General features: G+C 36.5%; 1 protein-coding gene and 1 long non-coding RNA gene across 3 annotated transcripts in view; one reads left to right on the top strand and one right to left on the bottom strand.

The window, feature by feature from the left end:
- Nucleotides 1-18,732, top strand: part of SLC24A5 (solute carrier family 24 member 5) — a 171,080-nt gene that overhangs the window by 19,154 nt on the left and 133,194 nt on the right. Inside the window, exons 2-4 of the mRNA XM_053717462.1 lie at nucleotides 8,958-9,137; nucleotides 9,685-9,768; nucleotides 17,146-17,249. Of these exons, the coding sequence (XP_053573437.1) occupies nucleotides 8,958-9,137; nucleotides 9,685-9,768; nucleotides 17,146-17,249 (368 nt within the window). The remainder of the gene's footprint in view (nucleotides 1-8,957; nucleotides 9,138-9,684; nucleotides 9,769-17,145; nucleotides 17,250-18,732) is intronic.
- The window catches only part of LOC128663241 (uncharacterized), an 88,250-nt gene that overhangs the window by 1,591 nt on the left and 67,927 nt on the right, over nucleotides 1-18,732 (bottom strand). For both annotated transcript variants that reach the window (XR_008402839.1, XR_008402840.1), the window contains exon 3: nucleotides 1,984-2,048. This is a non-coding gene — a long non-coding RNA (uncharacterized LOC128663241). The remainder of the gene's footprint in view (nucleotides 1-1,983; nucleotides 2,049-18,732) is intronic.

Below are 18,732 nucleotides of genomic sequence, written 5' to 3'. Positions count from 1 at the left end.
CATATATATACCGTAAAGAACATGACATTTATTGATATAAACCAAAGGCATTGAAACATTTTTTGATTGCACATAAAATGCCTTGATAACCTATTTCATTGATTCTGCAGAACAATGCGTAAGCGTGATTCAGGTTAAGATATGGGCGATTTTGGCTTCACCCAGAGCAAACACGCATGCGCTGTTTGTTGGATTAAAGAGAGCATGCGCAAAGAGCCGTAATCGGTGGTTAATTTATATGCAAAATAGCTACGATAGGTTAGTGCTTTTGGACATGTACTGCCCCTATTAAAAGGCTGGATTAGGTGAAGCCATGATGAAATAATAAACATTTATGCCGTTATTCAGCTTTGTTTCACAATGAAAATAGGTTATTTTTTTATTATATGTATGTGTTGAAATGTGGGTTCCATTTTGAGTACAAAAGACAAAAGTTAGTAATCATTTAAGCTGTTGATTGGTGCCTGCACACATTTGTCTCATGATTGGTTAACTACACAACTTATTAGACAAGTTTGTTCAATAATGATATTAATCCTCAAAAATACGACAGTGCTATTGGGAAATCAAAAATGTTAATAAACCTCAAACCTAAATATTTTAGAAAATAAGTGATGTTTTTGCTTTCTTAGGAGAATATCTATGTGCCCATAATTATTGGGCAACTATTAGTGTGCAGAATTATGCAACTAAATTAAAAAACTAAATTTTTCCCATCTTTATTTTCATCTGTTAAAGTGAGAATAATAAACAAACAACTCAAAATTTTACAAATAAACATTTCTGACATTTAAAAAAAAAAAAAATCAGTGACCAATATAGCCGCCCTTCTTTTCAATAAATGTCACAAGCCTTCCATCCATGGAGTCAGTTTCTTGAACTGTTGATGATCAACTTTGTCTGCAGCAGCAACCACAGCCTCCCAGACACTGTTCAGGGAGGTGTACTTTTTTCCTTCACCATAAATCTCCAATTTAAGAAGGGCCCACAAGTTCTCAATAGGGTTTAGGTCAGGTGAGGAAGGGGGCCATGTTATTTATTCTTTTATTTTTAAGGCCTTTACTACCTAACCTTGCAGTGGAGTACTTTGATGCATGCAATGGATCAATGTCCTGCATAAGTATCATGGTCTTCTCAAAGGATGCAGACTTTTTCCTGTACCACTGCTTGAAGAAAGTGTCTTCTAAAAACTGGCAGTAGGTTTGGGTGTTGATTTCGAGTCCATCTTCAACCCGAAAAGGTCCAACTAGCTCATCTTTAATAATACCAGTACCCCACCTTGCTGGCATTTGAGTTGAAGTGGAGCTCTTTGCCTGTTACTGATCCAGTCACAGGCCCATCCATCTGGTCCATTAAGAGTCACTCTCATCTAATCAGTCCATAAAACCTTTAAAAAAATCTGTCTTTCGATATTTCTAGGGTCAGTCTTGACGTTTCAACTTATGTGTCTTGTTCAGAGGTGGTTGGGTTTCAGCCTTCCTTACCTTGGCCATTTCTCTGAGCACTGAACACCTTGTACTTCTGGGAACTCCAGGTAGCTTGCAGTTCTGGAGTATAATGGGTTCCTGGTAGCTTCACATTTGATTCTTCTCAAATCTTTGGCAGTTAATTTGCGTCTTTATTTTTTTCTCAACATGTTTCTTTGGACCCTATTTGCAACAAAACGTTTGATGGTTCTGTGATCGCGCCCCAATGTCTTAACAATTTCAAGAGTGCTGCATCCCTCTGAAAGACTTTTAACAATGTTTGACTCTTCAGTCAGTTTAATCTCTTTTTTGGCCCATTTTCCATGAGGAAAAGAAGCTGCCTAATAATTATGCACACTTTAATATAGGGTGTTGATCTCCTAAGGCCACCCCCCCCCCCACACTCATTACACATATACACATCACCTGATATGCTTAAATCCAATAAGCATTCAAGTTTATACAGCTTGGAGTTGGACAATATGCATAAAAATTATGATTTGGTCAAAATACTCACTTGCCTAATAACTGTGCGCACAGTGTAGATGGGTACAGCTTGCTCCCAGTAGGGCAATGATGTTCCTTCAGCAAAAGATAACAAGATAATTAATAAAATTTGATAACAGAATTAAATTAGAAAGTTGTTTTAAAAACATAATTTATGTAAGAACTTACCTGATAAATTCATTTCTTTCATATTAGCAAGAGTCCATGAGCTAGTGACGTATGGGATATACATTCCTACCAGGAGGGGCAAAGTTTCCCAAACCTCAAAATGCCTACAAATACACCCCTCACCACACCCACAAATCAGTTTAACGAATAGCCAAGAAGTGGGTGATAAGAAAGAAAGTGCGAAAGCATAAAAAATAAGGAATTGGAATAATTGTGCTTTATACAAAAAAATCATAACCACCACAAAAAAGGGTGGGCCTCATGGACTCTTGCTAATATGAAAGAAATGAATTTATCAGGTAAGTTCTTACATAAATTATGTTTTCTTTCATGTAATTAGCAAGAGTCCATGAGCTAGTGACGTATGGGATAATGACTACCCAAGATGTGGATCTTTCCACGCAAGAGTCACTAGAGAGGGAGGGATAAAAAAAAGACAGCCAATTCTGCTGAAAAATAATCCACACCCAAAATAAAGATTAAATGAAAAAAACTGAAATTATAAGCAGAAGATTCAAACTGAAACAGCTGCCTGAAGTACTTTTCTACCAAAAACAGCTTCAGAAGAAGAAAACACATCAAAATGGTAGAATTTAGTAAAAGTATGCAAAGAAGACCAAGTTGCTGCTTTGCAAATCTGATCAACCGAAGCATCATTCCTAAACGCCCAGGAAGTAGAAACTGACCTAGTAGAATGAGTTGTAATCCTTTGAGGCGGAGTTTTACCCGACTCGACATAAGCATGATGAATTAAAGATTTCAACCAAGATGCCAAAGAAATGGCAGAGGCCTTTTGACCTTTCCTAGAACCAGAAAAGATAACAAATAGACTAGAAGTCTTTCGGAAATTCTTAGTAGCTTCAACATAATATTTCAAAGCTCTAACTACATCCAAAGAATGCAATGATCTCTCCTTAGAATTCTTAGGATTAGGACACAATGAAGGAACCACAATTTCTCTACTAATGTTGTTAGAATTCACAACCTTAGGTAAAAATTTAAAAGAAGTTCGCAACACCGCCTTATCCTGATGAAAAATTAGAAAAGGAGACTCACAAGAAAGAGCAGATAATTCAGAAACTCGTCTGGCAGAAGAGATGGCCAAAAGGAACAAAACTTTCCAAGAAAGTAATTTGATGTCCAATGAATGCATAGGTTCAAACGGAGGAGCTTGAAGAGCCCCCAGAACCAAATTCAAACTCCAAGGAGGAGAAATTGATTTAATGACAGGTTATATATGAACCAAAGCTTGTACAAAGCAATGAATATCAGGAAGATTAGCAATCTTTCTGTGAAAAAACAGAAAGAGCAGAGATTTGTCCTTTCAAGGAACTTGCAGACAAACCTTTATCCAAACCATCCTGAAGAAACTGTAAAATTCTCGGAATTCTAAAAGAATGTCAGGAAAAATGATGAGAAAGACACCAAGAAATATAAGTCTTCCAGACTCTATAATATATCTCCCTAGATACAGATTTACGAGCCTGTAACATAGTATTAATCACAGAGTCAGAGAAACCTCTTTGACTAAGAATCAAGAGTTCAATCTCCATACCTTTTTAAATTTAAGGATTTGAGATCTTGATGGAAAAAAGGACCTTGCGACAAAAGGTCTGGTCTTAATGGAAGAGTCCACGGTTGGCAAGAGGCCATCCGGACAAGATCTGCATACCAAAATCTGTGAGGCCATGCTGGAGCTACCAGCAGAACAAACGAGCATTCCTTCAGAATCTTGGAGATTACTCTTGGAAGAAGAACTAGAGGCAGAAAGATATAGGCAGGATGATACTTCCAAGGAAGTGACAATGCATCCACTGCTTCCGCTTGAGGATCCCTGGATCTGGACAGATACCTGGGAAGTTTCTTGTTTAGATAAGAGGCCATCAAATCTATTTCTGGAAGTCCCCACATTTGAACAATCTGAAGAAAAACCTCTGGGTGAAGAGACCATTCGCCCGGATGTAACGTTTGGCGGCTGAGATAATCCGCTTCCCAATTGTCTATACCTGGGATATGAACCGCAGAAACTAGACAGGAGCTGGATTCCGCCCATACCAGAATTCGATATACTTCCTTCATAGCCAGAGGACTGTGAGTCCCTCCTTGATGATTGATTTATGCCACAGCTGTGACATTGTCTGTCTGAAAACAAATGAACAATTCTCTCTTTAGAAGAGGCCATGACTGAAGAGCTCTGAAAATTGCACGGAGTTCCAAAATATTGATCGGTAATCTCACCTCCTGAGATTCCCAAACCCCTTGTGCTGTCAGAGACCCCCAAACAGCTCCCCAACCTGTCAGACTTGCATCTGTTGAAATTACAGTCCAGGTCGGAAGAACAAAAGAAGCCCCCTGAACTAAACGATGGTGATCTGTCCACCACATCAGAGAGTGTCGTACAATCGGTGTTAAAGATATTAATTGAGATATCTTTGTGTAATCCCTGCACCACTGGTTCAGCATACAGAGCTGAAGAGGTCGCATGTGAAAACGAGCAAAGGGGATCACGTCCGATGCTGCAGTCATAAGACCTAGAATTTCCATGCATAAAGCTACCGAAGGGAATGATTGTGACTGAAGGTTTCGACAAGCTGATATCAATTTTAGACGTCTCTTGTCCGTTAGATTCAGTGTCCATGACTCTGTCACTATCTGGAAACCTAAAAAGGTTACCCTTGTCTGAGGAATCCATGAACTTTTTGGTAAATTGATCCTCCAACCATGATCTTGAAGAAACAATACAAGTCGATTCGTATGAGATTCTGCTAAATGTGAAGACTGAGCAAGTACCAAGATATTGTCCAAATAAGGAAATACCACAATATCCTGTTCTCTGATTACAGACAGAAGGGCACTGAGAACCTTTGTAAAAATTCTTGGAGCTGTAGCTAGGCCAAACGGTAGAGCCACAAACTGGTAATGCTTGTCTAGGAAAGAGAATCTCAGAAACTGAAAGTGATCTGGATGAATCGGAATATGCAGATATGCATCCTGTAAATCTATTGTGGACATATAATGCTCTTGCTGAACAAAAGGCAGGATAGTCCTTATAGTTACCATCTTGAATGTTGGTATCCTTACATAACGATTCAATATTTTTAGATCCAGAACTGGTCTGAAGGAATTCTCCTTCTTTGGTACAATGAAGATATTTGAATAAAACCCCAGTCCCTGTTCCAGAACTGGAACTGGCATAATTACTCCAGCCAACTCTAGATCTGAAACACATTTCAGAAATGCTTGAGCCTTCGCTGGGTTTACTGGGACACGGGAAAGAAAAAATCTCTTTGCAGGAGGCCTTATCTTGAAGCCAATTCTGTACCCTTCTGAAACAATGTTCTGAATCCAAAGATTGTGAACGGAATTGATCCAAATTTCTTTTGAAAAAACGTAATCTGCCCCCTACCAGCTGAGCTGGAATGAGGGCCGCACCTTCATGTGGACTTGGGAGCTGGTTTTGGTTTTCTAAAAGGCTTGGATTTATTCCAGACTGGAGATGGTTTCCAAACTGATACCGCTCCTGAGGATGAAGGATCAGGCTTTTGTTCCTTGTGACGAAAGGAACGAAAACGATTATTAGACCTAAATTTACCTTTAGATTTTTTTTATCCTGTGGTAAAAAAGTTCCTTTCCCTCCAGTAACAGTTGAGATAATAGAATCCAACTGAGAACCAAATAATTTATTACCCTGGAAAGAAAGGGAAAGCAGAGTAGACTTAGAAGACATATCAGCATTCCAAGTTTTAAGCCATAAAGCTCTTCTAGCTAAGATAGCTAGAGACATATACCTGACATCAACTCTAATGATATCAAAGATGGCATCACAAATAAAATTATTAGCATGTTGAAGAAGAATAATAATGCTATGAGAATTATGATCTGTTACTTGTTGCGCTAAAGCTTCTAACCAAAAAGTTGAAGCTGCAGCAACATCCGCTAAAGATATAGCAGGTCTAAGAAGATTACCTGAACACAAGTAAGCTTTTCTTAGAAAGGATTCAATTTTCCTATCTAAAGGATCCTTAAAGGAAGTACCATCTGCCGTAGGAATAGTAGTACGCTTAGCAAGAGTAGAGACAGCCCCATCAACCTTAGGGATTTTGTCCCAAAATTCTAATCTGTCAGATGGCACAGGATATAATTGCTTAAAACGTTTAGAAGGAGTAAAAGAATTACCCAAATTATTCCATTCCCTGGAAATTACTTCAGAAATAGCACCAGGGACAGGAAATACTTCTGGAATAACTACAGGAGATTTAAAAACCTTATCTAAACGTTTAGATTTAGTATCAAGAGGACTAGAATCCTCAATTTCTAATGCAATTAAGACTTCTTTAAGTAAAGAACGAATAAATTCCATTTTAAATAAATATGACGATTTATCAGCATCAACCTCTGAGACAGAATCCTCTGAATCAGAAGAACCAATATCAGTATCAGAATGATGATGTTCATTGAAAAATTCATCTGAAAAATGAGAAGTTTTAAAAGACTTTTTACGTTTACTAGAAGGAGGAATAACAGACATAGCCTTCTTAATGGATTTAGAAACAAAATCTCTTATGTTATCAGGAACACTCTGAATATTAGATGTTGATGGAACAGCAACAGGTAATGTAACAGTACTAAAGGAAATATTATCTGCATTAACAAGTTTGTCATGACAAACAGTACAAACAACAGCTGGAGGAACAGATACCAAAAGTTTACAGCAGATACACTTAGCTTTGGTAGCTCCAGCACCCGGCAGCGATTTTCCAGAAGTATCTTCTGACTCAGCTTCAACGTGGGACATCTTGCAATATGTAATAGAAAAAACAACATATAAAGCAAAATTGATCAAATTCCTTAAATGACAGTTTCAGGAATGGGAAAAAAATGCCAGTGAATAAGCTTCTAGCAACCAGAAGCAAAAAAATGAGACTTAATAATGTGGAGACAATAGTGACGCCCATATTTTTTAGCGCCAAAAAAGACGCCCACATTATTTGGTGCCTAAATGCTTTTGGCACCAAAAATGACGCCACATCCGGAACGCCGACACTTTTGGCGCAAAAGAACGTAAAAAATGACGCAACTTCCAGCGACGCGTATGACGCCGGAAACAGAAAATAATTTTTGCGTCAAAAAAGTCCGCGCCAAGAATGACGCAATAAAATGAAGCATTTTCAGCCCACAGGGAAAGTCAAATTTTTAAGGTAAGAAAAAAATGAATTAATCATATGCATTATCCCAAAACTGACTGTCTGAAATAAGGAATGTTGAACATCCTGAGTCAAGGCAAATAAATGTTTGAATACATATATTTAGAACTTTATATAAAGTGCCCAACCATAGCTTAGAGTGTCACAGAAAATAAGACTTACTTACCCCAGGACACTCATCTACATGTAGTAGAAAGCCAAACCAGTACTGAAACGAGAATCAGTAGAGGAAATGGTATATCGTCGATCTGAAAAGGGAGGTAAGAGATGAATCTCTACGACCGATAACAGAGAACCTATGAAATAGACCCCGTAGAAGGAGATCACTGCATTCAAATAGGCAATACTCTCCTCACATCCCTCTGACATTCACTGCACGCTGAGAGGAAAACCGGGCTCCAACCTGCTGCGGAGCGCATATCAACGTAGAATCTAGCACAAACTTACTTCACCACCTCCATAGGAGGCAAAGTTTGTAAAACTGATTTGTGGGTGTGGTGAGGGGTGTATTTGTAGGCATTTTGAGGTTTGGGAAACTTTGCCCCTCCTGGTAGGAATGTATATCCCATACGTCACTAGCTCATGGACTCTTGCTAATTACATGAAAGAAATTGTATTTTCCATCTAAATCATGAAAAAGAAATTTGGGGTTTTCTTTCCCTTTGATTCCATTTTTGCTCATTGCTTTTCTTATTGGTGAATCATGAATACTGACCTAAGTTGAAGCTAGAGCACCTGCAATTTCTTAAATATTGTCATAGGTGTATTTGTCATTTCCTGGATGTGGTAGCATTGCACCCTTAGGGACCCAGGTTTTGGGAGAGACCTTGACGTGGTAGTAATGACGTGAAATATTCGTATTTTCATGTTGGGTTAGCGACCTTTAGAATGTGTGACCGAATGTAAGGTGTTAGGTATTTTTTTTTCTACTCTTCATTTTTTTGGTTTTTGTTCCATTGACTTCTATGGGGTAATAGGTTGGCGTGCAATATCCTAAGATATTTTTTTTTTACGTGCGAGCGAAAACAGTTTACTTTCAACTCGTAATATGAGCACAACCTGATGGGTGCAAAAAAGCTTCTAGCGCAGTTAACGCTTGAGCAGGAACATTTAGATAGCGCTCCACTTGTAATCTAATCTTGCCCATGATAAGTTATATCTTCAACTTCTAAAGAACTTTTTTTTTCCCCATTTGAGGGATAGAGCTGTATTCCACAAAAATATCAGAGCACCAGTAGGTGATCCAACTCAATTCTTGCATCTCCTATCAATTGTCTATATCAGACATCAGATCTGAACCACGGCCATACATTCCCTTCCTTCCATATGCCCTAATCAGACACAGATTGGAATTAATTAATTGTACTGTTGTGTTTTTAAGCATTTTAACGGACAGGCAGTTTTTTATAGTTATCTTTTATTTGTAAAACACATAAAGAAAAAAGGTGCATTACAATGAATTGGCTTTTACAATTTATATATAATCTATAAAGTTCCATAGCCTAAAGAACTGTTACTGTCTGGTAGCTGCATATAATTTAATTTAACTGTTGCTTTTTTTTTTTTAAAATAAAAATGTCATGAATAACTGGGTTGTGTTTGTTCTTTTTAGAGAATGAAACACTTTGTATTATATCACCATCATCAGAATTTCCTAATGGATTTTTTACTGATCAGGAGAGAAAAGATGGAGGAATTATTATTCATTTCTTAATCATACTCTACATGTTCCTGGCTGTGGCAATTGTCTGCGAAGACTATTTTCTCCCATCCTTGGAAGTAATCAGTGACCGTAAGTAGAAATAAAAAGTCTAATTAAACGTTATTGGGTTAAAAACACAATATTGAGAAGTGCCACTTGTGATGATAACATTCAGTTTCTGTGAGCTATCTTGTACACTTTTGTTTGTTCCCATACCACAATTCATAAAGGTGCATCTCCAATGTGTGCATAGCAGTAAATAGAGGTTTGGAAACAGATTTGTAAAATTCTTTTCATGTTTCATTTGTATCTAGAATTTTTTTATTTTTATACAAAGTACATGTGAAAAAAAACAAAACAGTTTTGGTATACAATTTAAAACACTACAACCATGTATGTGTATGTTTGTTAAACTTTTATACAATCACCCCTATATAGATTTACATGCGGCACAAAAAAAAAAATGTTGCATGCAGTCTCTTTCAGATGTTAGTTTTGAAATAATTTTATTTATAATAAATAATAATTTCAAATGTATTATATAAAATGTGATGGAGCATGTGTTTTTATGTGAAAACAGTAGTGTAAAATTTAAAATGTGTTTCCTAATTTTGTGTGTCTTCCATTAACATTTAAGGCTTAGGTCTTTCTCCGGATGTCGCAGGAGCAACTTTTATGGCAGTTGGGAGTTCAGCCCCAGAATTTGTCACAGTATTTCTAGGTAAACATTCTTTGAATCTTTATTATGATTTATCCTATACAATTTGTTAGGGTATTTAGGTACGAGTTCTCCCTTACTTATATGAAAATATTTACTTCATAATGGATTAATAATGTATAATGGTTATTTAATAAATAACATAGCAAAATAATTTTGTGGGGGTTTCTTTTCTTTTCCTTTCTTTTTTAAAGGGACAGTCAAGTCCAAAAAATAACGTTCATGATTCAGATAGGGCATGTAATTTTAAACAACTTTCCAATTTACTTTTATCACCAATTTTGCTTTATTCCCTTGGTATTAGTTGAAAGCTAAACCTAGGAGGTTCATATGCTAATTTCTTAGACCTTGAAGGCCACCTCTAATCTAAATGCATTTTAACAGTTTTTCACCACTAGAGGGCATTAGTTCATGTGTTTCATATAGATAACCTTGAGCTCATACACGTGAATTTACCGTGGAGTGAGCACGGATTGGCTAAAATGCAAGTCTGTCAAAATAACTGAAATAAGGGGGCAGTCTGCAGAGGCTTAGATACAAGGTAATCACAGAGGTAAAAAGTGTATTATAACTGTGTTGGTTATGCAAAACTGAGGAATGGGTAATTAAGGGATTATCTATCTTTTAAAACCACAAACATTCTGGTGTTGACTGTCCCTTTTTAAGTTGAACAAGCTTCCCCACTAGGCACAAAGAGGTGTTAAAGGGGTACGGAACCCAAACAGTTTATTTCATAGAGCATGTAATTTTAAGCAACTTTCTAATTTACTCCTATTATCTATTTTTCTTCGTTCTCTTGCTGTCTTTATTTGAAAAATAATTAATCTAAGCTATGGAGCCACCCATTTTTTGTTCAGAACCATGGACAGCACTTGTTTATTGGTGGGTGAATTTATCCACCAATCAGCAAGAACAACCCAGGTTGTAAACCAAAAATGGGCCGGCATCTAAACTTACTTTCTTGCTTTTCAAACAAAGATAACAAGATAATGAATATAATTTGATAATAGGAGTAAATTACAAAGTTGCTTAAAATTGCATGCTCTATCTGGATCACAAAAGAAAAAAAATTGGGTTCAGTGTCCCTTTAATATGTAATAAATAGGGATAGAGCTCTCAGAGCCCAATTTTCCCATACTGCACACAGGCAAGGGGTCCCTTTGGGGGGAAAAAGGGGGATCTCTACAATGAGAGGTCTCCTTTCTTTGTAGCTTGTCAACAGCCATACACAAGAAAAGAAATACCTTCCTAATGTATCTACTGGATGGTGGCCCTTTTTAGATAGCAAGGGACTTCAATAAAATGAAACTCGTCTCATTTTTGTTTTGTTTTGCTACGTAACTTTTAAGGTGCTCTGTGTTTTAAAAAGGGTCTCTAAAATTGCATGCTATAATCATAATTTTGACTTGTGTCCCTTTAAGTGCTAAACAACTTTCAAATCTACTTTCGTTAACAAAATGTGCACAATCCTTTTAATATTTATACTTTTTGAGTCACCAGCTCCTACTGAGCATATGCAAGAATTCACAGAATATACATATATGCATTTGTGATTGGCTTGTGGCTGTCACATGATACAGGGGGAGTGGAAATGCACATAACTTTGAAATTTGACAGAAAAAAAAAAACACATCTACTACTCATTTGAAATTCAGACAATGTGCTACTGGTCCTTTAACTTAAGTTGGAACAATGGTTCCCCTCCTTAATTTATAAGGTATGAGGCAGTATTCTGTTTGCAACGAGTGGTTGTCTGGCTGCCAGTTTGTGATATATATATATATATATATATATATATATATATATATATATATATATATATATATATATATATATATATATATATATATATATATATATATATATATATATATATATATATATATATATATATATATATATATATATTATATATTATATATATTATATATTATATATATATATATATATATAATATATATATAATATATATATAATATATATATAATATATATATATATATATATATATATATATATATATATATATATATATATATATATATATATATCCCTCCTACTCCAGTCACCTGGGTGCAAATATAGCCAAAAGTAAATCTGTGTATATATAATCTCTCTATCGCATGCACACACACGCTTAGAATCTTCAGTATTACAAGAGATAGCTGCAATATAAATTTAAGCTCATTCCTTTTAGGTTTGTGGTATCCAACTCTCTAATCTTAAAAGGTCTCATAAATCATATGGTCTCCCAATCTTTTAAAGTTTAACACCAAGCTATGTACATTAAACACGTACATAACTAACAAAGCTTCCTAATTGTACCTTTGGTTAGATTAATTTAATAATTACATTTTGTAAAGATAGACCAAAACATGATCATTGTCTAATCCTTTAGAAAAGCTTATCAGGCATTTTTTTATTATTATTTTTTTTTTCTTCAGATTTCCCCATTAAAGGGATAGAAATGTCAAAAATGTTGTGTGTGGGTGCATACATTTTTTAAATAGCAGCATTTTTGCAATATACTTATATTAGCAAGAATGCTTCTAGTAGAAGGTATTACTGGTTTTCTGCAGCATCAGTATTCAAACATCACACTTTCTCAAAGTCAGCGGTGACTTGTATGACACAAAGTACATCCTCAGAAGCAATACACGCACACCAGTTCTCTGAGCAGGAAATGTGTTTGAATACTGGTAAATGTTAAATGTTTTACCTTTCTATCCCCTTACAAATCTTTTTTTTTTCTTTTCTTTTTTTTTTTTTTATTGAGGGTAGTGATGTCGTGAATAGTTCCCGGCAAACCTAGCATGTTCGCGTTCGCCGCGGCGGGCGAACATATGCGATGTTCGATCCGCCCCCTATTCCTTATCATTGAGTAAACTTTGACCCTCTACCTCACAGTCAGAAGACACATTACAGCCAATTGCCAGCAGACCCTCCCTCCCAGACCCTCCCAGCTCCTGGACAGCATCCATTTTAGATTAATTTGGAAGCTGCATTCTTAGTGAGAGGAGGGACAGTGTAGCTGCTGCTGATTTAATAGGGAAATCGATAGCTAGGCTAGTGTATTCAGTGTCCACTACAGTCCTGAAGGACTCATCTGATCTCTGCTGTAAGGACAGCACCCCAAAAAGCCCTTTTTAGGGCTAGAACATCAGTCTGCTTTTTTTTTTTTTCCTGTGTAATCTAATTGCAGTTGCCTGCCTGCTAGCGTGTGTGTCAGGCTCACAGCGTATACTGTGCCCACTTGCCCATTGCCACCACTCATATCTGGTGTAACAGTAGTGTACATTTAAAAAAAACACTTTTTTGACTGTGAAATAATAGCAGACAGCTGCCAGTACCCAAGATGGCCGCCAATAAGGCAGATGGGGAGGGTTAGAGAGCTGTTTGGGGGGGGATCAGGGAGGTTGGTGGCTAAGGGGGGGGATGCTACACCACAGCATATGTAAATATGCTAAAAAAATTAATTTTCTTTTAAAAACCTTTTATTTTAGTACTGGCAGACTTTCTGCCAGTACTTAAGATGGCGGGGACAATCGTGGGGTGGGGGAGGGAAGGGAGCTGTTTGGGAGGGATCAGGGGGTCTGATGTGTCAGGTGGGAGGCTGATCTCTACACTAAAGCTAAAATTAACCCTGCAAGCTCCCTATAAACTACCTAATTAACCCCTTCACTGCTAGCCATAATACACATGTGATGCGCAGCAGCATTTAGCAGCCTTCTAATTACCAGAAAGCAACGCCAAAGTCATATATGTCTGCTATTTCTGAACAAAGGGGATCCCAGAGAAGCATTTACAACCATTTGTGCCATAATTGCACAAGCTGTTTGTAAATAATTTCAGTGAGAAACCTAAAATTGCGAAAAAATGTAAGTTTTTTTTTTTTTTTTTTTTTTTTTTAAATTTGATCGCATTTGGCGGTGAAATGGTGGCATGAAATATACCAAAATGGGCCTAGATCAATACTTTGGGTTGTCTACTACACTTAAGCTAAAATTAACTCTACAAGCTGCCTACATGCTCCCTAATTAACCCCTTCACTGCTGGGCATAAAACATGTGTGGTGCGCAGTGACATTTAGCAGCCTTCTAAATAGCAAAAAGAAACGCCAAAGCCATATAAGTCTGCTATAATGGCATGTCTGGCACACAGTGTTGGGGCAAGGGTCCATCTGACCACTGATACCTGGTCTGCAAAGCATAGTCAGGGCAGATATATCACCTACACTGCGCACTGTGAAGCGGGCGTAACCCTTACACTACCTGATCGATACAACATCATACCTGGTGTTTTAAAGCACGTTATTCCAAACAATTTAGGAATGTTAGGTGATTTATGCCCTTTATGGATTAAAACCAGACTCTGCATCAACTATGTAATTTTCCATGGGAGTTTTGCCATGGATCCCCCTTCGGCATGCCACAGTCCAGGTGTTAGTCCCCTTGAAACAACTTTTCCATCACTATTGTGGCCAGAAAGAGTCCCTATGGGTTTTAAAATTCGCCTGCCTATTGAAGACTATGGCGGTTCGCCCGTTCGCAAACTTTTGCGGAACTTCGCGTTCGCCGTCCGCGAACCCAAATTTTTAGGTTTACGACATCACTAATTGAGGGTAAAAGATGAATACACGTATAGGAACATTGAGTAAATAAATCGTACAGACAGTAATCTCCATGACAGTAAGATGGCATACACATTAATAATTACAGATAGTATTAGAGACTATAAAACACAATCATACATTCTGCTGTATAAATAGTTCCTTAGGTGTATAACGGAGGATATCAAACTCAAACCCTAGCTTTTTTTTCTCCTCCTTAAAAAATGAAGCCACTTTTAGACCTCCAATGTAGCTAACAGAGTATATGATGGGAGGTTTTTATTATAGTAAGGCCACTTTTGGGCCTTAGGTGAGGGGGGTATACATAAGCTGGGAGCCAAAATACCAATATATAGAGAGATTTATAGAGAACATCTGCTGGGGAATATTATATAAAAACAGATTCCTATCATAGAAGGTCTAGGGAGTATATAATACCTCATAGAAGGGTGGTCAGGGATAAATCAGTGAGATAGGGCCAACCTAGAGCTCAAATTATCTCGTCAGAGGAAGCAAAAAAGATCACACAATAACCAGAATCGTATCTTAAATATGCAATGTTAGAAATGGGTAAACTTGTATGGACAGATATTTAGTTCTATTTGGCTGTAAGAGTTATATCCAGGATTCCAGTGTAATTATCAGCAGATGCTAGTGAATTTAGGAAAGTCTGACAAACATCTTGTCAATATAATTGGGAAATAGACACAATGCTGCCCCGGTCAAAGGCAGCCAAGTGCCATCTCCGAGTGATAAATTATAAAACTATGGGACCGGTAAGGTGTCCTAAAAGAGTAAGCGTGAACAGAAAAAAAAGTGATCGCAACGTGGGCATATGGAGGAGACACATAGACACATAGACTAAAATAGCAGTAAGAATATTCTCATAATTAACATGAAGTATACTAATTATAGGAGTTGACACATATATATGGGAAAATCTTAGTATGATGTTTATTTTAACAGCCCTATAGGAACCTTAAACACTAATGAAATACAATAGAATAGTCCTATATGAGTATGGTTTCTACTAGTCATAACTTCTGAAGCCGACTATGGTGCACCTAGGAGAATGACCCCCATCAAAATTCAAGTATATTCATAAACTATTGTGCTTAAAAGTAAGTAGCAAAAACGTTGGTATGGTAACCGAACAAGTATTAATGTCAAATGGCAGGTAGCACTCGTAAACCCGTGTTAATAACAATTTTATATTTATATTTAGCAACTAAAGCCATGTATACATGCACGTACTAACATTTAAAAAAAAAAGACTGCCGAAACTACTGGCTGGTGTGTAAACAATGTTTAGTGTCATCGTTCAGGCAGTAAAATAAAATATCAACCATTTTTATAAACTGGCATCAGCCAGGGCTCAATTTACAGGTTGTATAGAGACACGTCTTTGGAAGAGAGTGGGGAACTTGAGAGTTCTGAGCAGTAAGTTACACAGTTACCCCACACCAGTTTTTATTTGATCACTGGACTCCCAGGGGAGTATCGGCTGCTTGGTGTAGCAGGTAATCTTTGAGTGAGGCACTTGGAATGCATGTGGAGCAAAAGGTGAATAATAAAATCGCCAGCTCCAAAGAGTATACTCCAGCCAATATCCTGATACCACAGCATTTCTGTTTTCAGGAGCACGACCCAGTTCTCTATCTATTATACCTCCAGTGTGATTAAGAGACTGGAGTCAGTAAATAGCAGGGACCTCACCATTAGCTGGGTGAAATCTGCGGTTGCTGTTCCGATAAGTATCCTACTCAGAGTCACAGATAAGTCTCCAATTTCCACTTGTGTAAACGATCATTTCTATAATATCCGGGGAGGCCTCCACTCTCACAGTAGTAGTTGTAGATCCAGGATTTGCTTGAACAACAGATTCAGAGCATGCAATTTTAAGCAACTTTTTAATTTACTCCTATTATTAAATTTTCTTTGTTCTCTTGCTATCTTTATTTGAAAAAGAAAGTCCAGAACCTTGGACAGCACTTGTTTATTGATGGATGAATGTATCCACCAATCAGCAAGAACAACCCAGGTTGTAAACCAAAATGGTTCGGCATCTAAACTTACATTCTTGCTTTTCAAATAAAGATACCGAGAGAATGAAGAACATTTGCTAATAGGAGTAAATTAGAAAGTTGCTTAAAATTGCATACTCTATCTGAATCACAAAATAAAAAATGTGGGTTCAGTGTCCCTTTAGGGAGGTAAAGCTCAGTGCGACCAGTAAGTTGGCCGCTGCCCGGAAGTCCCCCCCACCCCAGCCTTTAAACTCTTTTCTAAAGCATTTGGATAAACCCCATAGGGATTCTTGCATGGACTGTTAGACTTTCCCTTATATCTTCCAGATAAGCATTAACTGCTTTAAGGGAGACACATTCCTTAACTGTATAACATTGTTTCTTCCCTATAATTATGTTTCCACGATGGGCTCAAGGGATGTTGTTTTGTGCATCAAAATGATACAAGTGTAAAATTAATTACTTAGTGTGTGGACCTAATTTCAGGGCCAAAAGCTTTGAAATGTAAATGAAATATTTGCATTTCAGCAGTTTTTAAATATTTTAATACCGAGGATTCTCTTACCTACATATAATACTGCTGGCTGCATATTGTTTTGTGTGAAATGTTCACAGTTTTTAATATTGTCCACTTTTATAAATAATACATTTGTGAATACAAACTGAAGAAGGTGCAAATATGTACATTTATTGTTTTTATTAAATGTGCCAGATTTAAAAATAGTTTGTGTGTATTTATTTTTAGGTGTTTTTGTCACCAAGGGAGATATTGGAGTTAGCACAATTGTTGGATCAGCAGTCTACAATCTTCTTGGAATATGTGCAGCATGTTGCTTATTATCATCTGTGGTAAGATATACCTGCTTTCGTGTGTGTATATATATATGTATGTATATATGTATGTATATATATATATGTATGTATATATATATATATGTATGTATATATGTATATATATATGTATGTATATATATATGTATATATATATATATGTGTGTATATATATATATATATATATATATATATATATATATATATATATATATATATATATATATATATATATATGTATATATATATGTATATACATATACATACACACACACACACACACACACACACAATGTCATGATGATATTGTGGGATAGGTGGATTGAAATATACGCCCATGTGTAACCTTTGTTATTAATGTTTCTCTCTATTGCATATTACTGGTTCAATTCTTGCCTTAAGTATTTCTACATTGAGATTAAAAGCACAATTTGTATTTAGTTTGATATTGACCCTTTATTGTGTATTACAGAGGCAAGTAAATAACATTAAAGGGACAGTCGAGTAAAAAAAACTTTCATGATTTAAATAGGGCATGTAATTTCAAACAACTTTCCAATTTACTTTTATTACCAATTTTGCTTTGTTCTCTTGGTATTCTTAGTTGTAAGCTAAACCTAGGAGGTACATATGCTAATGTCTTGGACCTTGAAGATGGCCTCTAATCTGAAAGCATTTTGACAGTATTTCACCACTAGAGGAAGTTAGTTCATGTGTTTAACATAGATAACATTGAGCTCAGGCATGTGAAGCTCCTAGGAGTCAGCACTGGTTGTCTAAAAATGCAAGTCTGTCAAAAGAACTGAAATAAGGGGGCAGTTTGCAGAGGCTTAGATACAAGGTAATCGCAGAGGCAAAAAGTTAATTATTATAACTGTGTTGGTTATGCAAAACTGGGGAATGGGTAATAAAGGGATTATCTACCTATTTTTTTTAAACAACAAAAATTCTGGTGTTAACTGTCCCTTTAAACTCTTTTGTTGTTTTGGTTTTTCTCACCCTGCATGTACTTGACTCCTAGGCCTTGAGTAGTTTTCTTCTAGAGATAAAGGTTATAACTGTATTTGGGGGCTAGTAATGGCTAGTAATTTTACATTTTATGATTCACGATTTATCATGCGCTCTCAAAATGCCAAATTGTAGAGTTGTATATTCAAAAAGTAAATCAGAGCTTTGTGTAGTTTTTAAATTGTATCTAATATTTTATAGTATGATTTATGTTATGCAGTTACTCGGATAGTTGGCAACTAATTTTGACTCTGTGTTCATGTGCGTACCCTGTCCAAAGTCTAAACATAGCAAAAATAACAACTTCTAAATAATTCTTACCTATTGGGCTACCCCCTTATTTGTGTTTGCTCTGAGACAAAGTCCTAAGCCCAAAAACAAAACAAAATGTGATGGTCATATGATTGCTACAGGGTGAAACATCATTTGGATTTTTGGAAACCTATATTTCATATGAGGAGTTTATTATATGTTCCGCACATACATACCTTTT

The sequence above is a fragment of the Bombina bombina genome, chromosome 6, assembly GCF_027579735.1.
Source record: "Bombina bombina isolate aBomBom1 chromosome 6, aBomBom1.pri, whole genome shotgun sequence".
Taxonomy (NCBI): domain Eukaryota; kingdom Metazoa; phylum Chordata; class Amphibia; order Anura; family Bombinatoridae; genus Bombina; species Bombina bombina.
This window is presented reverse-complemented; position numbering and strand designations above follow the sequence as displayed.